The sequence below is a fragment of the Varroa destructor genome, unplaced genomic scaffold (assembly GCF_002443255.2).
Source record: "Varroa destructor unplaced genomic scaffold, Vdes_3.0 BEIS01000002.1, whole genome shotgun sequence".
Taxonomy (NCBI): Eukaryota; Metazoa; Arthropoda; class Arachnida; order Mesostigmata; family Varroidae; genus Varroa; species Varroa destructor.
The window spans coordinates 992739-1011680 of NW_019211455.1; the positions used below are offsets into that span (position 1 = coordinate 992739).

At 39.6% G+C, this 18942-nt stretch overlaps 5 protein-coding genes across 9 annotated transcripts; 2 read left to right on the top strand and 3 right to left on the bottom strand.

Annotated features, from left to right (window-relative positions):
- The first annotated feature begins 5 nt into the window (after positions 1–5).
- On the top strand, positions 6–2551 carry LOC111244913 (uncharacterized). 4 transcript variants are annotated; one of them, XM_086978536.1, is made up of 4 exons: positions 6–140; positions 690–1018; positions 1354–1547; positions 2318–2551. In XM_086978536.1, exons 2-4 carry the CDS (start codon positions 729–731, stop codon positions 2455–2457), a joined length of 624 nt encoding a protein of 207 aa, XP_086834662.1. In that variant the 5' UTR covers positions 6–140; positions 690–728; the 3' UTR covers positions 2458–2551. The 4 variants fall into 4 exon arrangements, with proteins under 4 accessions (XP_086834662.1, XP_086834661.1, XP_022648200.1 ...); XM_086978535.1 differs by lacking the exon at positions 6–140 and adding an exon at positions 166–236; XM_022792465.2 differs by lacking the exon at positions 6–140 and adding an exon at positions 207–347.
- Positions 2552–3020: 469 nt separating this feature from the next.
- Positions 3021–8511, bottom strand: LOC111245359 (uncharacterized). Its single transcript, XM_022793615.2, has 4 exons — positions 7710–8511; positions 6069–7395; positions 5460–5654; positions 3021–5241 (listed from the first exon to the last, which is right to left on the bottom strand). The coding sequence occupies exons 1-4, from the start codon at positions 8191–8193 to the stop codon at positions 5010–5012; spliced, it is 2238 nt and encodes a 745-aa protein (XP_022649350.1). The 5' UTR covers positions 8194–8511; the 3' UTR covers positions 3021–5009.
- A 3185-nt stretch (positions 8512–11696) lies between these two features.
- On the bottom strand, positions 11697–13715 carry DCTN5-p25 (Dynactin 5, p25 subunit). 2 transcript variants are annotated; one of them, XM_086978537.1, is made up of 4 exons: positions 13582–13715; positions 13059–13285; positions 12446–12661; positions 11697–12137 (listed from the first exon to the last, which is right to left on the bottom strand). In XM_086978537.1, the coding sequence occupies exons 2-4, from the start codon at positions 13192–13194 to the stop codon at positions 11923–11925; spliced, it is 567 nt and encodes a 188-aa protein (XP_086834663.1). In that variant the 5' UTR covers positions 13195–13285; positions 13582–13715; the 3' UTR covers positions 11697–11922. The 2 variants fall into 2 exon arrangements, with proteins under 2 accessions (XP_086834663.1, XP_022649354.1); XM_022793619.2 differs by having other exon boundaries at positions 13059–13242; positions 13582–13713.
- Positions 13716–13740: 25 nt separating this feature from the next.
- Tmtc3 (Transmembrane O-mannosyltransferase targeting cadherins 3) lies at positions 13741–17409 on the top strand. Its single transcript, XM_022793614.2, has one exon. The coding sequence runs from the start codon at positions 13956–13958 to the stop codon at positions 16569–16571; it is 2616 nt and encodes an 871-aa protein (XP_022649349.1). The 5' UTR covers positions 13741–13955; the 3' UTR covers positions 16572–17409.
- On the bottom strand, positions 16998–18694 carry ND-B17.2 (NADH dehydrogenase (ubiquinone) B17.2 subunit). The gene is made up of 3 exons (XM_022793620.2): positions 18473–18694; positions 18109–18176; positions 16998–17861 (listed from the first exon to the last, which is right to left on the bottom strand). Exons 1-3 carry the CDS (start codon positions 18594–18596, stop codon positions 17652–17654), a joined length of 402 nt encoding a protein of 133 aa, XP_022649355.1. The 5' UTR covers positions 18597–18694; the 3' UTR covers positions 16998–17651.
- Between the last annotated feature and the right edge of the window lie 248 nt (positions 18695–18942).

The window sequence follows — 18942 nt, forward strand, 5'->3', positions numbered from 1 at the left end:
GAACCTCTCAACTGATCTCATATTCCGTTAAGTCAAGTTTATGTTAATCAGCAACGTTCGGAAGGTGCCGGTTCAGAATTGAAGCAGACGCCTTTCGCGCCTTCAGAGATAGATGGTTGTTGATTCCCCGTTATCACCAGGTAATGCAGCTTTCAGATACTTCGCCGTCGGCTCTCATCGAGAAACAGAAATTGTGGCTATCGCTAGAAAAAAATATGAGCAGTGATGGTTATCAGGTTAAGAGTATTTATAAGATCGCCGTTGTGTTGCTTATTTGATTAACAAAATTCGCATTTTTATGACGAAGTCGTTTAAAGACTGCACCGAAGAAGCATCAGATGAGAGTTGTAGGTGTCTTGGATTGCTGTTCAAACAAAGCAACTCCCCATCGGGCCCGTTTCAAAACAAAAACAAGTCTAAATATTGTTTAACGCGACATCAGTGCATTACTGACACCTGATATATTTAATAACGTTTGGTAAATTTATACGTTCTACTAAAAAAATCGTTTGTGAAAGTAACAAACTTCCGACTTATGCGCTACATGAATTTAACTGTACAACTTAGTTGCAAGAAAGAGTTTGCTCGAGTTGGATTATAATTTTTAGATATGCTCTTATATGCACGGACGCTACATTCCGAAATGTTTTAAGAAATTCAGATACTAATGCGGCATATTAATATATCAGTTACTAGGGTCGATGAAAACATCGCGGTAGGCATCAGCGATGGCAGACTCAGGCGATCTAGACCTACTCGGACTACCAAAGCCTAAAGCTAAGAAAGAACGCGAAAAACAAGAAGTTGTAGTCGTTCGAACTGCCCGAGATGCGCAGCGTTTGCAACTCGATCGACTCATGCGACACCCAGAAAAGGAGGTACACATACCGGAACGGCGGCAGGAAAATAGAGGACATAAAGTGCCGGAGTTTGTTCGTAACGTCATGGGCTCATCAGCCGGCGCTGGCAGTGGAGAATTCCACGTTTATCGTCAACTACGCAAGAAGGAAATCACCAGGTTGGTCGGCTTGCGTTATTGTCGAATATTTAATTTTTATTACAGCGAATGTCGGCGTCCGTTACCAGGATTAACAAGGTTAGGTAACTTGACGAAATTCAATCGAATTTGTTTCTCAGAATATTAAACGATGGGGCGAAAGATTGACATCGCGAATTCTACTTTGTGCTGGTCTTAAAGAGTGATATACAAGCAAGTTTGAGCCGATAGCCTGACTTTTCTGACTTTTATATGGTTTGTATTCTTGGTATCACACCCGCGACGTACGCTATACGATTAGCAATATCACTTTACAGCACACGTAAGGATTTGTTTTTTGCGGTGATCAATTCCAGAGTGAAACTGATGGAAGAGCTTGCAGAAAAGGAACGGCTCGATAATGAGTTCGCAGCCAGATTAGCAGCTAAGGAAAAAGCGGCTGAAGAAAAGACAGCTCGTAAGAGGGCGAAAAGAAACAAGAAAAAGCAGAAACTCAAAGACAACAGGAACAAAGCGAAAAAAAGTAAAGCCGAGGCGGGGGCAGATAATGGTACGTTAAACACTAGTATTTTTTCTAGGGAGTCTCTATGGTGGTGCAGTGGCGGCGCGCTTTTTTACTAAATCTAGTGCTAAGTGAAGCAATCTAAATTTGAAGCCAAGGGTGGAAACACTTCGTTTTGTATTGAAAGCCGCCGTTTTAAGGAAAAATAGTACCGGAGGTAAAAACTCAAATAATTTTGTTATGCTCATATATATCATGAGGAATAGCATGACTGCTTCAACACGAGACCTATTATTAAGATCTGATGACTTACGTCGGTCTGAACTCAAATCATGTAATGATTTAATAGATGAGCAATCTACCTTAAATAAATTCTACTTTATTTAGGTTCATTAATTCAACATCGAGGTCGCAGACTATTTTATCAAAATGGACTTAATGACACTGTTATCCCTAGAGTATCTTTTTAAAGATTTTTAAAAAACTTTGATAAATCGATTAGATTTAAAAATTATTTTTAGCGAGAGTCGTGTTTCCATTAGCTAAATGGTTACTCATTAAATGAATGACATCACTTATTAAGTAAAAACGTTAACAGAAATATAGTTTGCGCAAATAAACAGTATCAATACAATATCGGTGTTTTTCCTCTAAGTCTTTCAATTTAGCTGAAATAACTATAATAATATGCTCGATTGACATTTTTTTGAAAAATATACATTTTTTTCGTACCAGCTTCAAGCTTTGTATATTTTTTTGCTATAAATTTATGTATGATAAAGTCATTTTCAGAATGGTCTAAATTTTTCTCTTTTCAGAGCCCACACCGGAAAGCGAGGACGAGGCGAGCGGAGAAGACGAAACTCAAGAAAAGATCTCTGAGACGAACGATGCGCAGGTTATGTCCAGACGTGCAAACACAGACGGAGAATCTAAAAGTTCTGAAAAAAATAGCTAACTACCATTGTATATTAAATAATATTGTGCAGTTTTGTTGTATATATATTTTCTAGAGTCTATGTAAATAAATTTAGACCTACAATTTATCCAAAGAGTGTTTTGTAGTTACTCTTATGCAATAACGTTTAATATAGTACCCGACGAATACCATAACAAAGTTGGATGCGACGAAAAAAAGAGGCATTTCAAAAAGGCTACGGAATTGCTTTACGCGACTGCTGTATACGATGCGCCTCTGTATTCCAGAGAGGTATTGCCATGTGGAAATGTCGGTTCAAAAATGACGCTATTCCAATTTCTTTTGATTACCTTTATTTGTATCAATTTTTGTTCGTGTATGCCCTGGAGATACTGAATATGGGATATGAAAAGTGTGCGGTTATAACACACAATCGCCAAGCAAGTATAAAATTTCAATGCCTGAATAAATTATACCGTTTGAAAAAAATGTGAAAGATAGATGAGAACTTTTTTTTATTATCTAATAATAATTATAATATAAAATACATAATAGCCGGACGCTAGTAAGTAATAGTAAGAATAGTAAGAAACAGTCATGAATCAACCGAATGATGATAAGCGGTTGCATTCGCTATTTTATTAACGAGAATGCTGATCGTTAACCGTTTAACATTGTTGTTATAATATATAGCTCTTTTTAATATTTCTAATAGTAATAATAATCATTGAGCTTAATAATGACAAAATGTCAGCGATATATGAACTTAACATTAATCGTAATACTACATTGACATGTCGGAGTATATGGTACGGTCGTCGTTGTTGTTGTTATTATTGCTGTTGTTGTTGTTGTTGCTGCTGCTGCTATTGTTGCTGTTGTTATTGTTGTTGTTGTTGCTGCTGTTCTTGTTGTTATTGTTGCGTTTTGCCAATTGTTGTTTCTTATTATAACCACGATGCAGTCTGCAAATCGATATATGTCGTTTGCTAATTGATTATCAGCGGTTTGTTAATACGGCGTGAAACATGAAATGCTCAATAGATTGGCATAATATATTCAATTCAAGGGTAGCCATAGCATCTAGGCTTAAGCATCGCTACCGTCGAATAGTGAATTGGTCGTTCTATGCTACGACGAAATTGAAAAGTTTAGGAACGAAATGAAACAGCACGCACCCTGGTTATCTCTAGGACTGACGGGAGACTAGATAATGACGAGCATCTCTCGGATGCGCTAATGCCGAATGAAACAAGTAGCTAAGCAAAACGAGTCTGTGAGAGCAAAAAAATCACATAATCATAATATATATATATATATATATACTGAAAGGCAAGTAGTAGCTAAGATTTGTGTTAAAAACATGCCACACATGCTCTATTGCTCAATAGTTGTTATAGTGCTTAATAACATCGTCCCAACAGACGTTAACGCCGAAAGCGTGAACGACTCTTCAGGCAACGGTCACAAGTCACTATAGAACGCTATTCAAAATATAAAAGAAAAAGTGCCGTCACCGAACGTGGCAGGTTAATTAATTACTATACGTTAGTTTTAAAAATTAAGTACTGTTCCCGACGTCGGATTGTCCTAGCGAAAATAGCACACGCCTACACGCACGTACTCTCATAGAAGGATACGGAACGATTTGCCCGTCTGTTTCGCCAGTTGATTTAGTTATCAAAAAAAAAATGAAAACTTATGAAAAAACAAGCCCGGCTAGTTTTTGTGACCATACACATATGCTGTGGGTATGCAAGTATATGGAACTCGGAAAGATGCTCCATATGGATGACTGTTTCTGCATAATCGTATCATGTACATATGTTCATATGTGTACGTCTAGTATGTCGGTTGACTAATAAATATGTCGGTTATAGTTATTTCTAGAATGTTTAGAATGGGTTCTCCCTTTCAACCTACCTGGTTGAATTGAACACAACGTACATACGGCACGTATGCATGCCTAAGAACTATAACAATCGTCTACTGGTTCTAACAGATCTAACAATATGCTCCTAAAAATGTGCTTTTTTTACGATAAGTAAGATCATCTCATATAATATAAGAGACTTTTCCTTCGTCTGTATATTTCGGGTCGGAATTGTTTTATGTTTTAACGTGTTCGTGTTTGCATGTTCCGTTCTCTATATCTGCCGATATCAAAGCATTTGCACAGTTGATAATTCAAGCATATAGGTATTTATATAGATATAAGTAGAGTATTCATCGGTATCATTATTAACACTGGTAGTAACAGTATCATCAATCAATTCATGGAAGACTTGGTAAGATGTACGCAATTGTCCGTGCGAAAATAGTACGAATTGCAATTAATAAAGTACGAAATTAAGCACATGGCCATAATTCAAATGATAATTAGAAAAAATACAAGAAAACTTGTGGAAAGAAACGAGCACAACATTGAAGCAAGGTTTACAAGTCTTTTAACGTACTCAAACTCGCGCTTTAATTTGTGCATGCAGAATTTATGCCTAGATGTTACAACCGGTTGGTTGCCAGTCGCCAAAAATATCCAGACCTGCAAAGACAAAAGGTCAGTGCGCAAATGCCATCAGCGAATCAGTAGCTTAAGACGCGGCATTCAAGCCTGTGTGAAAGTGGTTGATTCCTGTGATGAAGAGCGAAAACGTATCGCTGTTTATCGTTGGGCTGTTTTTAGCTAGGCTCGTACTGTTGTTACTGAAGTACACAGAGCTCATCTTTGTATGAAACGTGCCACTGTGCCGGTTCCTCATCACGGGCGGATGGTAGTCCGTATTATGTAGGCGATGTTTATTAAAACAGGTGGCACAATAATACCTGTGGGAAAATGTGGAATAAGAATCTCTATTTTGCAGATCGAATGATATTCAGTCCCAGTGGTATGCTGCAGATGACTGGAGCTTTACAACAGGTGTCATATGATGCGTCAGGTTGCAATCATTTTTAATTGAAGTAGCATATGGATGTAACTTTAAAGCGCGATGATGAAGTAGAAACCAAATTTCGTTACCACAACCGAAACAACTGTGGCTAACCTGAAACAGTCCGGGTGGCGACAGAACACAGGTGTAGAAACGTCACAGACGCAACATGTTCCATCCTCAATGTACGCGTCTAGCTGGATCGTCTTTGAAAATCTTGGCGTCACTACCTGGACATACTCTGCCAGGACAGCGGCCCGGAAGGCCGAAGTGGAGGCAAACGTCACACGCGCGGAGCCGTTTGGGTACCTGTTTTGAGGAAAAACTACGTGACATATATGACAGTGCCCCATTTCTCGAGATAATTTCTAAATCTTACTCACATTAACCGCTGAGACTAGCTTCAAAAAAAAAAGAACTTCAACTGCAATTTGGCTATTACAGCATATGTTTCATCTGGATTTATCTGGATAGTTGTAAATGTTCATCCTTATATAAGATATGCTAGATTAATAAAAAAGATTTTGACCAGTTGTTAGTACAGGGTCATATACATGATAGCCTTTTAGACAACGTAGTTATTTTTTCAACAATTCGATTGTTCTTCTTTTTTTGTAGAACTTCAAAGAGCTTTGGAACCTTAACCATACTTTTTCTATTCAGAGAGATATCTATTAGTTAATTTCTCTGCAAGAGAAACCATTTTGATGGCAGCTCCCATACCTGTTTTTGTCGGTGTCTATTCCGACATGGATGATCGGACCGAACAGTTCTGACAGTATTCTCTGAAGGTCTTCCGCCGTTATTTCACCGTGCAGGGCTCCGACGAAAACCGTATTCTGCTTAGAAAATCCATTGATATCGGAGTGCGCTTTTTGAAACGACGAGATTCTTTCAGAGGATAACAGAGATTCATCATCAGTGAGCTCCTCGACGAGAGAAGATGTAGATTCATGGCTTGATGCATCTGATGCAGTGCTCCGCAGACTTCGTGAGCCAGTTGAAGATGGCTCGCTCATGGTTGCCAGAGGAACTGGAACAGCGCAGTCAGGCGATAGCCAGTCACTGTCTTCGATTGCCCATGGAATCACCTGAGCCTTACGATCTTTACCCCGTTTAGATGGTACCCAAAAGTAAAATTTTTCATCATCTTCGAGTTCACAGCATTTTAAAAGCGTTTGTACTTGAAGCTCGTTCTCGAACACAAGGTACGCATGTCCCCTACCCCGCGGCGGCAACTGAACCGATGCACCGAACTTCCCAAAGATGACGGCGAGGACGTCGGACGTCACATCATATGGCAATCCACCTACGAACACTTTGCTAGCGTATGTTGGTGAATCATGATGCCTAGTTGTAAGCACTCCTTTCCATGTAAGAGTCGCGTTTTTCACGCAGGCTAATGTACGCCGACTTTTTGCCTCATTCTCGAGCGATTCGAGAGCTTCTTCATATGTATTCTGTTTCGTCGATTTCAGGTGAAGTGGCGCGTTAAGGTAAGGAACGTTTTCAGTGACCAGTAAACCTTGACTCAACATGGCCATTCTCGACCTGAGTAATTCGCTCAAGACACTGCGCTGCTGCTGTTGCCGGGAGTTTTTGTGCTGCTGATGTAGTTCTAGAGAAAGCGGATTTGTAGCTAGTGGATTCTTCCTTTGGTTGTTAACTGCATTGAACTCGACCCCGAGAAGTTGTTTCAATAATCGAAGTTTCTCAAGACGTTCAAGGTCAACTGTCTTATCATCACCGTCCTCCAATATAACGCTATTAATGAGCTTATATAGTTGATCACTTGCTTCTAGCTGGTTTTTCCTGCGTTCGAGCTCCAATCTTTTTTTTTCGAATTTTTGTTGCAATTGGAGCTGCTGTTGTTCCAAATGTTGCAGCTGATCCTGGGTACATTGTCTCCGTCGCGATTGTTCCTGACTGAAGTGGTTTAGACGTGACAATACAGTATCTCCCGTTGCGTTAAATGAGTGGAAGCCTCCTGAGTCAAGTATGAGGGAACTTTTGGATTGGCAAGGTGGACTTGGAAGGACCGTTGAATATCCTGTGAATACACAAATGGATTCCAGTGATCTTCACTTGTCTGCTTAACTTTGGCAAAAATTGTTTTCGAAACAGATGGTTTTTTCTGAGGAGAAAATCGGACAAAGGTTAACAAACAACAACGCATGTACTGGAAATTTTGAGATTCGAAAATAATTTCTCATTGAAAAGCGCTTGTACATAGCGTTGTAGCATAAATGCTAACGCGCTCGAGACACATTTTCACTGAAACTTGTTACGCTGCTAAAATAAAGAGTCAAATTCATAGTTCAAACAGATTCGTATATTGATATCCTTATGGTATTCAATACGTACTTAGTGATGAAGTCGATGGCTCCCATGGCGAAGTGTACGATGAAGGGCACGAATCTTTCGCGACCTCGTTTGATACACGAGTCGTCTGTGTTCTATCTGTCGAAAATGAGAGAGCCGAGGTCGAAGACTCAAAGTTCGGAAGCGCTTTTTCCATAGTGCCTGGTGGAGCATAGTACCCAGAACCAGTATCATAGTCACCTGCAAACATGTCCTGTTGTCTCCTTGTCCCAATGGGTGCTGGGACTTGAGATGGTTTCTTGTGCATCGCCAGCCACCATTCGGCGGCTGTTGGAATTATTTCTTTTAGACCATCGCTGGAATTAGCGTGCTGGAGTCGATTTTCAAAAAGCTCGTCATAGCTGCTCCGCTTTGCCGAAACCTGCTCACCAGTTTTATCAGTACAGTTTTTATTTAACCAGATTTCGCGCAGAGTCTCCATTGTGTCTGGCCGCAGCGATGATTCATTTACTTGCATTGTTGCCATTGTAATCGACTTTTATTTTCGACACGGAACGAAAGCTGTGACTCAGTACGGTTAGACCGTCCAATCCAAAAGCCTACAAGATTTATATAGAATAGTTAAAGGAATCCGCCAGTGGAAATATCACAGCGAAAAAACAAAAAAATACCAGGAGAAGAACAACAGCACAAACGACAGATACCACAAGGTTCACAATGATTTCAACACAATGTATTTAACCCATCAATGGTTGTCTGGCTGTGACCGCGGAGTGACGCTTGAACAGTTAGGCGTCCAAGGTTAAAATGAGTGGCAGAAAAATATGACCCAGCACCACGCTTCCTTATTTGCTTTACTGCTAGATATACGTAGCACGGTTCAGCAGCATGTGATTAGCAGAAATTTGCATGCAAATCGGAAATAGGTACACGTGCAGATGGTGAACGTTTCATTTCATCGGTTTATCCGTGAAAGGTGGGCCTTCGGCAGGGCCCACAGTGTGCAGAACACAATGAGAGAAATGCGAATGTGCACACGATTTTAACGACATATGAGAAAACAAAACAAATATCACGGATTAGGCTACTTTGGTATACCATCGATCTCAATATTTCCTGCTGTTGGCGCAAAAATCGTTCGCGATTGCCAGACATGATTTATAAATGATACCCTTTGGTGACCAAGTAGTGTTGCGGTCTTCTATAACGTGGAGTGCAATAGTGAAACGTCACATGTAACATTCAACGAACACAAATACACTGCACCTTCACTTTGTGTGCAAGTGAAATAATACAAGAAAAATACGTGTGGCATTTTTAATGTGGATAACGGGAGATGACGTGACGTCGTAGCGAAACCCAATTTATGAAAACTATTGAGCACAACGTACCAAATCAGTGTTTGGGCATAGGGTAACGCAAACGTCTCTTGATAGTTGGAAAAAGGTCACTCGCCAGTTTGCGAATCTCAATTTATGTCTCTTATAACACAGAGAAAACAAAATGTAGTGAAAATAAGAGAAAAAAAAAGTCAAATGATAACTTTCAAACTGTCAAATGTTTTTTGCTTTACTTTATGTATATGCATTTATATTTTATAGGTATAAGATAAAATGCTTGAAAAATTTGATTGTAGTGACGCATAATTTCTCTTCAATATATATATATATATATATATATATATAATGTATGAAATAGTGTTTCAATAAATTCATCGAAAATATATTCCATGTGTACGGTAATATACTCATGTGGGTCTATACAAGTCAAGTCAATTTGACAAAGACTATCGGTAGAGTTTATCTTCTTGTTGTATTTGGCTTGATATTTGGCTGTTGACACCTTATTGGGTAGAAACGAAACTTATATTTATTGACGCTGTTCAAATTATATTTTCCAGCAATATTATTCTACCTATAATAGTGGTCGACAGCGCGTGACCGACAACTGCACCAGCAATCCACATGACCAATATATATATATATATATATATATATATTGTATATATATGCAGATCGCATTAAGTTTCTATATCGAAAGCAGACCTGCGTATTTTCAGATATCAAAAACAGAACATCTCGGGAATATTACTTTTGTAGACAGCACAACTTCCCGCACATACACAGAATTGCACATGTGCCTTCAAAACTGCTGCAGTAAATCGACCCTATTGCATTAATGCGATGGCATACGTTTATTTGATAAACATAGCATCGATACGCATAGGTCCTACAATACGTAATGCCACGTACGAGATGAATATGCGCGTTTTTATTCGGCGGACTTTTGTAACGTGCACCTGAGAAAATATCTTGAAGAGAGGGCGCTACGATAAAGCAAGCACGATGATGAATTAATAAGAAAAATAGTTACAGTTAAAAGCTTAACAAACTTTATCAATGTATATGCACATGAATGGGCGCACGATCCGGTACACAAAAACCACACCCTATATGAAAAACAAGATAAACAATCTTTGCATTTTAGCAAATGAAGTACTATTGTTGGTTATTCACGAGCCTGCAATTGCCGGCAGGGTCATGGCAAAATTGTATTCTACAAGGGTAACTCTGCAAGCTCGTCAGTAGTTGCAAAGAACGTAACATTTGCAGGGGGAAATATAAAATGTTTTATTCATCGTTACTATTATATGATTTTCTAGGGCGTGTGTAGAGGTATTTCTAGTTTGTTTAGGGCTTCTCAGCTTTAACACCGATGTTTGATAGTTGTGGCGTTATAGGCTACGAACTCAGTATTTATTAATCCGTGCCCTCTGCCTGTCGAACATTACCTTTCATTTGCTTACACCAAATATTTAGGTAGGGTAATAGAAACAATCAAACTTTTTAGTAAGTCAGTGGGAGCAAAAAATCTGAATTTATCAAAGTCACCGCACGAATTAACTACCTGAATCAATTTAATTCAGTATTAAGTTCATACCACAATGCTATTTAATATTAGGTAGTGAAGGAAGTATCAGTACTCGTAATGCTTTCTGGCTCAGACACGACCAAACTCGACCTGCATTATGTGCTAGTTACGTCAAGACGTGTACTAACTTTAAAGCCGGCGCACACCAATACAATAACTGTTAACAACTTCTGCAGGAATTTTAAGAAGCAGTTGAAAATTCGGTTAAACATAATACAGCAAAGACGTGGAGTACTCTGCTGTCATCATATGAAGAGAGACGCCTAATTATATGACTGCATACGAGTGAAATATTCCGGGTTGAGGTATAAAGCACAGTTTATCTAAATTACAGTTTCAATTAACACATCAAAAGGATCTATTGACGTCATCCGTATTCTTAGTTTGAATACAATTTGTTTGGTATGTTTAAAAGGTAATCTTCGCATATGTGTTTATCACTACTTTTTTGCTTATTACCTTTTTCCGCTTTCAGTCCGGTTTCGAAGACCGGTTTGATTATCAGCCACGATCAGTTAGGTTCGTTTAATTAATAGGGGCCTAGGAAACTAACGTCATAGTAAATACTGTGTTGCAATCAAAAATGTTAACTAGGTGACGAAGGCTCATAAGGACCGAGCAAATAATACAAAGAGACGTAATGATTGCAATAAAGCACAGTAATCTAGAAAAAAAAAAGCCGGAGATGGAGAGGAAAGTGAATTTAAATACTGATATAGATTTTTACATATTCCATATACAAACGCTACGATTTCTATTAGAGTAATAAACGTCCTTTATCAAATTTAGCTAAAGTTAATATATCCTTTTAGAAACGAAGTTAGAAATGATTTCATTAATTATCGGTTGGCGTATTTTCAAGTCCATTGAACTCTATTCGAAACATTAAAAGGTCCGTTTTGACATGCCGATGCTCTTATTTTAAGTGTCACTTGCCCATATGACCGTTTTAAGTAGGAATAGGGAGCAACGCCTCATGTTAACCATCTAAAGCGCAAAACATAAATTGGCCTGAAACAACTGTAAATGACAAATCTGCAAAGGAGAGAAACTTTTTAGAAGTGAATAATTGGTAGCAGATATGTGCCACTGTGTATATAAAGTATATAAAATGTATACATTTATTTACGCGTTTGATATATTACTCCTGTGTTTATTCATCCTCGTCCTCTTCTCACACAATATTCACGTTCATACTCGCGTAGAGAATATCTTACATTGCGGCTTTCAATAATACCCGTCTCTGAAGACACCGTGTATGTGTCACAATGTGTAACAGATCCAGCATTTTGAACAACCCTATATAAGCAGGACAGTTGACTACCTATTTCCTAATCTCCACTGGATGTTCTTGAGGGATAAAGTTGAGATAGTATGAGTTTGTGTAGTCGGCCAGAATGTCTTGACAGGGTCCCGGTAGTTCACCATAGTAGCGTGCGGGGTTTCCAGAATAGATGGCGTATGATGGCACTGTGGTCTCCGGACTCACCACGCTGCCATCCGTAATCATGCAACAGTCTCGAAGCACTGCGCGTCGACCTGATTTAAAATAAAATAAACGCATTTGAATACCTAATTGTGTACTACACGATAAACTAAAACGTTTAACTATTTAATCCAGCTAGACACTTGATGGTGGATGGGGTGCGTTGCTAAAGTGGTAATTTCATTTTAATTACTTAATAATTGGTTTAGTTAATACATTTAATTATGGATGGTTAGCTTCTCACGCTGGGTATTTCGGCGATCTCGACAAACGAAGATCGTTGCTACAGACAGTCGCTTACCTTTATGCAATGCTCAAGTATATCAAGTCAGATAGATGCAGTTGAGTCAGTCTTACTAACCGATCACACAGTTCTTCCCGATGTAGACATAACTGCCTATTGACTGAGCGCTTACCACGCTACCTTCGCCAACGAAGACGTGATCGCCGATCTGTTGTGGGTAAAATGTAAGCCCCTTTGAAATTCGTTTGTACGGTGGGCGGATAACGACATTCTGCGAAATCACGCACCGTCTTCCTACGCGAATTGAAGCAAGGTCTCCTCGAACAATTGCCCCTATAGATGAACGAAAGAGATTCTAAAGTAAATGTTGCTGTAGGTTCCTGTTAGGTTATTTAGAAAATATACCCGAGCCTATTTGAAAATGTTTTCATACGTAGTTTTAGCCACGAGATAAAATAGTTATTCTTTCATTCATAAATAATAGTCTCTATGACTAAAAGACATCATTTCAACATTTAATGTTATATTTGTATAAAAATAATTTTAAAATGTTAATGAATGTTCACCACTTAGTGTTCGTTCACTCTGTGACTGTTTTGAGAACGAGTTGAGGAACTATAATTGTTATTAAGGACATGATAATTGTAATCGATAATGTAGATCACATCATTTTTCGTTCTTTCCTCGTATACAATTTGGAATTAAGAGACAGGCGCGATGCCTGATTTACCTGATTGAATAATGGTTTTCCCATTAAGAACGATGTTGTGTGCTCCGCAAAGCACAGATCGACGGCTCACTTTGTTCCCTGATGCGGTCTCGATGTACTCCTGCTTGTCGTAAATCAATACAGGTAATTCGGACATTTTGCAGTTGCTGAACACCGGCGCCGTCGATAGTTTCGTCTTGCCAGGCTTCGCCCGATAGTCACCAAAGGACACACATAAGGAGTAGGAGCTATAATTGAATATATGATATCGGATACACGTGTGGCTTTCTCAATACAGAGAAAGTGTATTTTCTGACAAATGAAATTAGCTTTTTTTTGCATCGAAAGCACTACAACAAAAGCGCCCATTCGACTACATTAACTAGAAAACAGTAGACAGGCAGTACAGATTAACAATACTCTATCATGTTAACAGCACGTCCAAACAATATTCATTAGGCAACAAAATTCATTTAGATAGTGAACAATTTCTCGTTCACTATCTAAATGAATTTTCCGTTTGTAGAAAATTGATTGCGCTCACAAGCCAACTTATTTCTATCACAGTATGCCTCCTCTTTCTCTCAGATCTCACAGGTAAAATTTAAATAAATGGTCGTAGTTGGATTCAGCTTTGGGATGTCTAATTCTACCAGAAAACAGCAGCCCATAACCAACTACGGCTCGGAAGTGGCTTTGTTTCTCATTCACGGATGGCACGCATCTACTTTGTGGTGGAGATTGAAATGAGGGCACGAAACGCTAAACAGTAGCACAAGGGGCGCTGCTAGTGACGGCGCGCAGAATGCTCGCAAAGATGATAGAAATATACTCTTCGCCAATAGGTTTTTCAGTGAAGCCCATTGTGATGTTCTTTCTTTAGATGGAAGAACTAGAGTCTACAAGATAATTATCGGAATGGGTACCACCAGTAGTCCCCTAAAAATCCCTCCGGCAGAAAGTCTATCCAGAGAACCTTCGCCTGAAAAATGGAAAACCTCGAACAGTGTTTCGAATAGCTCCCATTCTTCCCCGTGCAAAAAGCCTCGGGAGCGCCATCTCGAATGGTGGCATCTATTTACTATTGCAGGCATTTCATGCATCGTATATCTAAATGCGCTCTCTTGTGGTTTTGTCTTCGATGACGTCTCAGCTATCCGTGACAACAAAGATCTGCGAGCAGACACCCCATTGTATCGACTCTTTTTAAATGATTTTTGGGGAACTCCAATGCACAAAGAGCATAGTCATAAATCGTACCGCCCGCTCACCGTACTCACGTTTCGGATTAACTACATACTACATGGTCTTCATCCGACAGGATATCATTTAGCGAACCTACTCCTTCATTCAGTTGCATGCTGTATGCTAACGGTTTCTGTGAGTGATTTCGTTTCGCCATACGACTCGTTTCTGACTGGAGTTCTTTTCGCAGTTCATCCTATTCACACGGAGGCTGTGACCGGGGTCGTTGGTCGCGCAGAGTCTCTTTGTGCAATTTTCTTTCTAGCATCATTTATGGCGTACAAAGGATCACACAAGCGGTCATTGATGCTAACTGCCACCGTCGTCTTTATGTGTTTGGCCACACTGTGCAAGGAGCAAGGAATTACTGTTATAGGTGTATGCGCAACGTATGAACTGCTTATCCTTCGACAACTTCGGCCTCAGACTCTAGTCACCACGCTGGTGTCGACAACGCGCAGCATATCATCAGGCGTGCCGTCCTGGCTGAAAACCTCTCTGAGTAGATGTGGTTGCCTTGCAGTTGCTGGTGTCATATTTATGTACCTTCGCATAAAAGTAATGGGAGCTCAGTTACCAGTTTTCACGAAGTTTGACAACCCGGCGGCTGCAGCGGAGTTTCCTGCCCGACAACTTACCTATAACTACCTTGTGCCAGTGAATTTTTGGTTGTTAATGAACCCTTACCATCTCTGTTGTGACTGGACGATGGGTTCAATTCCATTAGTTGATAATCTGCTTGATTATCGAAATTTGTTCACGTTGATCGTCTATGTTATTCTAATTGCCGTCGCCTACACAGCTTGCGTACATGCAACGTGGGAACGATATCGCGTAATTGTACTTTCTATGACACTAATCGTATTTCCATTCCTACCGGCATCCAATCTGCTATTTCCGGTGGGTTTCGTGGTGGCTGAGCGAGTTCTATACCTCCCCAGCATGGGTTTTTGCCTTTTAGTAGCTTTTGGTTGTGGTCAGCTTCGCCTTCGAGCGAAGACGCTTATGAATATTCTGTTAGTGATTTTTGTGTTGTGCCATGCTGGAAAAAGCGTTCAACGAAACTTCGACTGGAAATCAGAATTGACCATATTTAAGAGTGGTCTCAAAGTAAACCTTCATAATGCGAAATTGTTTAACAATATTGGACATGCTCTAGAACAGGAAGGTGTTTACGGTGATGCTTTGCGCTATTTCCGTAAGGCTGTTGAGGTTCAACCGGATGATGTAGGAGCTCACATTAACGTGGGCCGAACGTACAACAACTTGCAGATGTACGCTGAGGCAGAAGAGGCCTTTTTACAGGCAAAGGCATTGTTGCCTCGACCACGTAAGGGCAAAAAGTATCAAACACGAATCGCACCCAACTACCTTAATGTATTCTTAAATCTCGCGAACCTATACGCTCGCAATGCTTCGCGACTTGAAGAAGCGGACGCTCTCTACAGGCAAGCGATTTCCATGCGCACCGACTACATTCAGGCTTACATCAATCGCGGCGACGTATTGATCAAGCTCAATCGAACTCAAGAAGCGTGGCATGTCTACGAGCGAGCATTGAAGTTAGACCAGAGCAATCCTGACATCTATTACAATATGGGCGTTGTACTTATCGAGCTCGGCAAGTCTTCAGACGCACTCCAGTATTTTGAAAAAGCCCTGCACGTTAGTCCGGACCATGAACAAGCGCTAATGAATTCAGCGATCCTTATCCAGGAGTCCGGTAATGCAAAATTACGTCAGGTAGCAGTCTCACGTCTGAACCAGCTTCTACGGAGAGGCCACGACAACGAACGGATCTGGTTTAACCTGGCGATGTTAGCGACCGATAACAAGCAATTAGGAGATGCCGAACGATTTTTCAAGCTTGCGCTGAGACATAAACCAACGTTCCGAAGTGCATTGTTTAATCTGGCGTTGCTTCTCTCGGACGTGGGCCGTCCGCTCGATGCAAAGCCATATCTTGAGCAGCTACTCGCTCATCACCCAAGTCACTCTAAAGCGCTGATTCTTCTTGGTGACATCTACATTAACCAGTTGAAAGATACAGAGCACGCCAGGGAGTGCTACGAAAGAATACTGTTAACGGAGCCGACAAACGTTCAAGCCATGCACAATCTTTGTGTAGTGCATGTCAATTCTGGCCGGCTCGACGTCGCCGAAAAGTGTCTTCTCGAGGTGCAAAAACGCGCTCCGAAGGAAAGCTACGTACAGAAACATCTTCAAATCGTTCGACAGCGCATTGGAAATCTTCGTAGGGTCGACATTAACAATAAGCATCGCCATTAGCAGCAGCAGCAGCAAAACAGTAAGAAACGCTCGAAGGCGTAACTTGTTTCCGAGGTCTCAAGCGAAAAACTCACAAAAATTCAAACAGTATGATGACATTTATATAAATAATGAAAGTGCTATTCATACTTCAGTGATACGACTATATATATATATATATATATATATATATATATATATATATATATATATATATAGACTGTAATATAACAGACATTTATGCTTTTGCAAATCAATGAATATATGAAAGTTATATATTGACAAATATTTATCAAATGATCCAACACCATCCGAAAAACTAACGACCTGAGTTAAATGGACGACCACAGTTGTTGACAGAATGATAACGTTCATAACGATCATAATTGAAAAAATTGAGTATATGAACGACAAGCCAAATCATAGAAATGATATCTCATAGCAATATTGATGTTGTGGCAGGTTGTGATGTTTATTTTTCTACTGTTCTAGTTGTTGTCGTGATGACATACGTTACATCAACATAATAACAAATAGATGAATCCTTTAATAATGTGACTATTGCTATACTAGGGAATATCAATTGATCTTTGTCGTTTGCTCCACTTGCGGAGAGCTACAATAATAAAATATACGAGTGAGTTAGACGCAAAAAAGGTAAAGCACTAAAGACCATAATGATGATTGTTCTAGTAATCGATGTATAGGAAAACAACAGCGGGTAAGCAATCACCTTTCTGAGTCAGTATATTTGAAATGACATCGGGTGTACGAGAACAACGGCGGTATTTGCTAACGAGACTGAAACCGACTGAACTCATTTATCATCGAAATAAATTCCTCGTATACTTCTCTACAAGTATGTGTGGTATTTATTTTTACCGTTATGCTTACAATAATAATTATCAACTAGCTACGCCACTTTATATAATTATACATTAACAACGAGCCTTTATATTTTTTCCTTTCTAAAACGTTTTCAGATGGTGTCTTTTCTTTTCGAGTAGAACAAATTCACTTGGCTCAAGCTACGTATTTCATTCACTGATAACTGCCTTAGGATTATATTGATTGCTTTTTCCTTAAATGGGTCTTCTACGTTTACTTCTGGCCAGGCTTCCAGGGGTGGATCTTTTGAGGCACTGTGTCATATGGCATGTAGGCACGCTGGGTGCCAGTAAAATTTTCCTGATGTCCACTGAGCCATTTGTATTGCGGGTACTTTTCGATAGTTGGGGGCTTGTCTGTTATATAGTGCATCCATCGGTGCCATTCCGCAGGAATCTGCGAACCGTCATAATCCATTTTCACCTAAGAAGTTAAAAAGCGAAATAACCGCAACAAATGAATCTTGTTCCAGTTCCAATATCTTTCCAATACGATTATTGTAATTACAAAGTTTGCATCAAATTGTCTCTCTAGTGATCCTTTCAGTTTCCTTCCTACTATGTGTAAAAATATCGACTTGTCCGATCTAAATGTAGATCAACCAACTTGTCATGTCTTACTTGAAACAGCTGTGATTTTTTTACTTGCATAGGATAAACAAGAAACTCACCTTATCTGCATATTCCACCCAACGGTTGCGGCCCATAAAATACTCGTTATTCTCGTAGTACTTGTTGCCTGTACCGAGTTTACAAAGCACAGTCATGTAGTTGTTTGCAATGGGTAAAACGTCCCACTAAGCGTAAAACTGGCCGCTGTTTGTTTAAACACAGAAATTCTTAAAGGTTGAACGGAATACATAAGAGATATTATTATAGCCACACTGATGTTTATTCTCTAAATCGCTGCATATATTATAATTAACGATGAAGAAACGTACATCTCCTTACCATTTAGTGGAAACATGCATACATATAACTCTATGATAAAACAACAGAACAGTTGAAACAAGATTATAAAATATGATCTCTTACCGAAAGCATCGGTTCCGACCAGTGTTCCTGTTTTCAGTTCATCCTGTCGGTACATTTTAAACAACGAACTTTTCCAACCGCCATTCTCTTTTACAATAGCAAAAAATTTCTGAATTTTATTCATCGTAGAATGTGTCGTTTGACCTCACCACATCCAGCACAGACGTCTTTTGCAAAATTTGCTTCGGTCGGAGTTGGATCGCATGTGTTTATAAATACAAGCTCGTGTCCAACAATCAGATCATCAACACCCATGCTGCAGACACTGGAGAGAACATAGATGCATTCAGCCTTAGGGTAAGCCCGCGCTTGGCTACCTCCCGTAAATTCACCGGAACTCACCAGAAACAATTCAAATAAAACGAAAAAAAAGCGCAGAAAGATCTCTATTATTAATATTAACAATAGAAAACTGGACTATATCATAAGTGGACCATAAAATGTGCTCTTATTTTCTAAATAGCTCTGGT